The 5,000-nt window shown below is 43.5% G+C and overlaps 1 protein-coding gene across 1 annotated transcript in view; it reads right to left on the bottom strand.

The window, feature by feature from the left end:
• The window catches only part of LOC308317991 (PC3-like endoprotease variant B), a gene marked incomplete at both ends in the record, with an annotated part of 228,145 nt that overhangs the window by 152,852 nt on the left and 70,293 nt on the right, over positions 1–5,000 (bottom strand). The window contains one exon of the mRNA XM_080767339.1: positions 4,282–4,387. Within this exon, the coding sequence (XP_080623465.1) occupies positions 4,282–4,387 (106 nt within the window). The remainder of the gene's footprint in view (positions 1–4,281; positions 4,388–5,000) is intronic.

The following is a 5,000-nucleotide window of genomic DNA, read 5'->3' as shown; positions in this document are numbered from 1 at the left end:
CAGAATACAGGATGGATAAACAAGTGCATTTGGAAGTGATGACACAGAGAGATTTACTGGAAGATAAATGGGTATAGGATACTGTATTCTCTCCTGATTGGCAATTTTTTTTAAATCAACCCACCTGGAAATGTATTTTCTGTTTATTAGAGCTGGAGCGACATGAAGACCATGGTTACTGAACTAAGTCATTAAACACTATATATAGCAATGATAATTTACTATCAGAATACAGTGATTTATCCTTTAAAATTAATAATCAGTTGGATAAATATGATCTGAAGTGGGACGTGTTCCTCAGTCATGTCGCAGGTCCCTTGGTGTGATCCATGGTCAGGCAATGCCCTCTTGATTGTTTATTGTATTACTACACATTATGATACGGGTGATGATGCTGCGTTTGGTCGTGTAAATAATGTAAACTATTTTCACATTTTAATTTGATTTTTCCTTTTTTTTTTCCTTTCTATTTGTTTATCTCATCTATCTTACCTGTCCATGAATACGTACTCTGATGTTGTTTGTGTTTGTATTTTAAGTTCTCTGTTTTATGTGTTTGTAAAAAATCTAAAATAAAGTACTGATCATAAAAAAAAAAAAAAGAATACAGTGATTTATGTCCGGGCACCTAGGCTTCAATGTACAAATTGCACAGTAGCCTGCTGCATGACAGAACGTTGTGGGTTCGAATCCCGATCCCGACGGCCTATTTACTGCGTGTCTTGATCTCTTTCTCCCTTTACCCAAAAAACTAAGAAGAAAATAAAGAAAAAAAAATACAGTGCTTTAATCCAGTGGTTCCCAAAGTGGGGTCCGGGGACCACCAGGGGTCCTGGAGGGAGTTCCAGGGGGTACGCAGCTAAATGATAGTTTGGAGCCAAATGGAGCCTTATAACCTTATAGCCTTAAGTAACTCTGAGAATGTACAAAGAATATACATTTGTACACTCCTGTACAGAGCCGTACTCTACTGCTAGAGCCGTAAAAATCTTCTCTTATGGGGGTCCACGGGATAATTAGTGTTAATTTGGGGGTCCTTGACATGAAAAAGTTTGGGAACCACTGCTTTAATCTCTTAATAAAAGCTTTTCCACAAAACAAAACAAAAAACAGAGATATCACTTACTCTACTCTTTAAATGAACACTGAGGACTTATACACTGTGCTTACGCTACATATTGTAAATTTTTCAAGGGCCACATTTTCTAATCATGAAAATGTACACAAATGTGCCATGTTTTAATCACACGCACACACACACACACACACACACACACACACACACACACACACATACACGCACGTGCACACAGCGTGCACGCGGCACCAACACAGTCTCGGCTCCGGCTCTATCAGCACTTGAGACGACGGTGAAGGCTTCAATTAGTTCCTGATGAATGAACCCATAAGACGGTGTTCTCTCATTTCCCTCGTTGCCAGATATCCCAGCAATCACAGAGAAATGAGTTCTCTCACCGCGGCGTGAGCGTGACTGAGACAGAGACACAGAGAGAGAGAGAGAGAGAGAGAGAGAGGGACACAGAGAGAGAGAGGGGAGACGCCACACCGCCGTGACTGAGACAGAGAGAGAGAGGGGAGACGCCACTCCGCCGTGACTGAGACAGAGACTGAGACAGAGAGAGAGAGAGAGGGACACAGAGAGAGAGGGACACAGAGAGAGAGGGGAGCCGCCACTCCGCCGTGACTGAGACAGAGACAGAGAGAGAGAGAGGGGAGATGCCACTCCGCTCCATCATCGCTACACCTTTAAGCCATTTTTCTAAATCCTGACTGTTTTCTTGAAAAAGCTATGTTTTTCTATGTCAGTCGTTCTCAAACACTTTCATGTCACTTTTCACGATTCTTCAAAAATAGCCACTTTAGCTATTGAAAAATATCAGATCTACAAGCTCGTAGCGCGCCACCGATTTTTCAGTTTAACTGGTTGTTAAGAAGCTAAAGTTATATATATATAGTTTTTAAACAGGGCTGTGAGAAGGAGGATGACTGAGTTAAGCAGTCACACCTGGCCTGAGTCAAACTAGAACTGGACTCAGAGCTGGGTGTGGCTGCGCACCTGTTGTGCATCATGGACTTGATCAAGGCACAAGAGGATAAATCAGTCATCTCCACAAACACTCAGAAGATAGCCTCTGTCCGGACAGTGGAGAGCTATCGCCTCTCCTGTGTAAAATAAGATTATTGTGTATAATTCCCTGCACATGGAGGAATAAAGCTACAAACTCAAGAAAGCTGCCCTGTGTTGTGTCCTTCCTTGCCCTGGTAGTGACTAGTCGGTCACAAGGGCATTTAATAATAACATCAAATTAACAAAATTGCTTCATAATAAACGTTCTCCCAGAATGCAGCAATGCGGTAACAATGTGCAGTGATTAAAAAAACTAATAAACTAAAATAAAACTCAGGAGGTGGAGTGCTAGATGGTATATGTAATAGAAGAATGATTTTCAGACAGCCAGAGGGAAAACAAACATTAGCAAAGTGACATTGCAGCTAATTAGAGGAACGGTCTGCGCTAGTGGCTAACTGCTAATGAGCACTTAGCATCTACTACTGTAAGTAGCGGAGAGCAAGAGAAATAAGCATGTTGCAATGAAACGGAACTTTAAGCCATTTTGACCTGAGATCAGATTCTAAAAAGGGGTTCCCGCCCAAAATGGGTTAAGCTAAGCGCCATCCAAGTAAAACTTTACAGTGTGAGGTAGATAACTAATATAGTCCACACACTCCTTGGGTATTCGTCACTGCATTTTATTTATTTATTTTACAATATTTTGGGCCTTTATTGATAGATATACAGTAGGTTTAACAGGAAATGGGGAGAGGGATGGGAATGGGGAGGACTTGCAGCGAAGGTCGTTCGGGATGGGGACTCGAACCCGCGACGCGCTGTCAGGCTGGATTACCAGCCTATGGGTGACTCAATTGAACCCATGCTAAGTAACAGGAGCAGGGGGCGCTACGGGGCCGGCGCCTCAGGGAGCAGTTAGTGGGTAAGTGTCTTGCTTTTAACCGTCTGTCTGTGTCCCTTTTGTCCCTATAGATAATGGAGATATCTGTATCTGTCTGTCTGTCTGTGTCCCTTGTGTCCCCATAGATAATGTAGATCTCTGTATCTATCTGTCTGTCTCGGAAGAGTGCGACGTCTGCAAACTGACTGTGAAAGTCTAATGGCAGGTGAGGGGTTGTTGTCATGGCAATCAATTGGCTGAAGCAGAGGCTGGGAAATATCTACAGGTGACGGGACTTATAGGCTCATTATAGGTCCACTGGCAGAGCCTGACCAGAGGCTTTTGTGGTGGTTCTGGACAATTGGTGTATATAGCACCGACTCAAGGCCGGGGGCACTGCACACCCTGTGGTGGTGTGGAATGTGTGTGTTGGTTGGGGCAAACGGTTCTGGAGATACGTGGATTACAGACGTATGTGCACACGTCCATGCAGAGACGTTGTGCATTTATAGTAGGATGCTGATATACAAGCTCATAGCACGACCAGCCTGTAGATATGAGGGTGGTGCTTTGGCACAGACCGAGCAAGTTCTGTCAGGAAACTCAGTGCGGTTTGTTGGCGGGCGACCAATTGGACTGCCTCAGCTCCACTGAATCCATTCACACACTCAGTTCAATCTCAATCTCTATTTAAACTGGAAGTTGCAACTAGTACTCATTCCTGCTCCTGGAGGTCCGGTACGGTCCTGGCACACAGTATCTTTGAGACGGCGGTCCGTCCGCAGCCAAATGCATATCATTTTGCAGGTTCCTTAATTAATTAACAGTTTGACTGGTGGGATTAAATAATCATGGTCCAGATCTCCCTGCCTAGTTTTCACTAACCTTTGAAGAGCCACTGCGGCGACATCATCATTGCTTTTCATGAAAATGCGCTTTAAAATTGTGTAATCACTTGTCGTACTGTAAGTGTTGAAAGATAATCCGAAGTGGCGATCACAACAACGGAGCGGAGAAGGAACGCGCCCGCTGCACGCCACCACCGCCACGTACAGCTATTGGGCCTCAATTTCCCAGAACCCTTTGCATGCCAGCGCGACGGACGTTTTTCCGAGGACGTCATCAATACGCGTCACCTAACCCACTCACGTCTTAAAGCGTATTAAAAAACGCTAATTAAACAATAAAGATATAACTTGTGTAGCTCGTTATTGGGAGGGAAGCTGTCCTACAGTCAATTAACGTGTGTAACTCGTGTTAGGGAGGGAAAGCGTTGCACGCATGCAGTGCACGCGTGTTTCAGACTCACCGTCATCTATGATGCTGACCACGACTCCGCTGCCCGTGATGTTCCTGACCCACACTGGCATCACGTTCAGGTCAAACCCACTGCTGCTGTATTCACCCTGTGCAAACTGAACACACACACACAGGTTTGTATCACTATACTTGTAAGGACGTCGGCATCGTAGGACAGTGATTTTATGAATGCCTGAGGAAGGTCGTGTGTGTGTGTGTGTGTGTGTGTGTGCGCGTGTGTGTGTGTGTTGCCTTAATAAATCATCCTGCGTGTACCTTGAGAGTGGCAGGTGATCTTTTATCGTTGACGTTCACAGTTTCACATATAGGCACATGCTTTTAGATTATTGTAATCCGGGTATGCACATTTTAAAGCGTTGCTATCGATCATGATAATGTTATGCCATTTTCATCCCTAATCCTAAAGCTGAAAATAGCAGATCTACAAGCTCTCGACATGTTGTGAGCTTGTAGATTATAGCATGAAAGGTCATGGGAACATTATAATAAAATCTATGAAAATTATTCTTAAATAAATGTTAAAGATTAAAGGCCGTCCTATATTTACATTATGTACATGTAGTTAGTAGCTTAAACTGTTGGGTTGTCAGCAAAATAATTGTGTTATTGTTATATTACATTTTTATTTATTTTATTCATGATCCTCTCATAAACCAACGAGCAAATATCACCCCTGGTATACCATACTGGCACAGACCCAAACAGTTG

This window comes from Protomyctophum bolini (assembly GCF_963924005.1).
Source record: "Protomyctophum bolini genome assembly, chromosome: 7".
NCBI classification, from domain to species: domain Eukaryota; kingdom Metazoa; phylum Chordata; class Actinopteri; order Myctophiformes; family Myctophidae; genus Protomyctophum; species Protomyctophum bolini.
The sequence above is the reverse complement of the archived record's forward strand: the minus strand, read 5'-3'. Positions and strand labels throughout refer to the sequence as shown.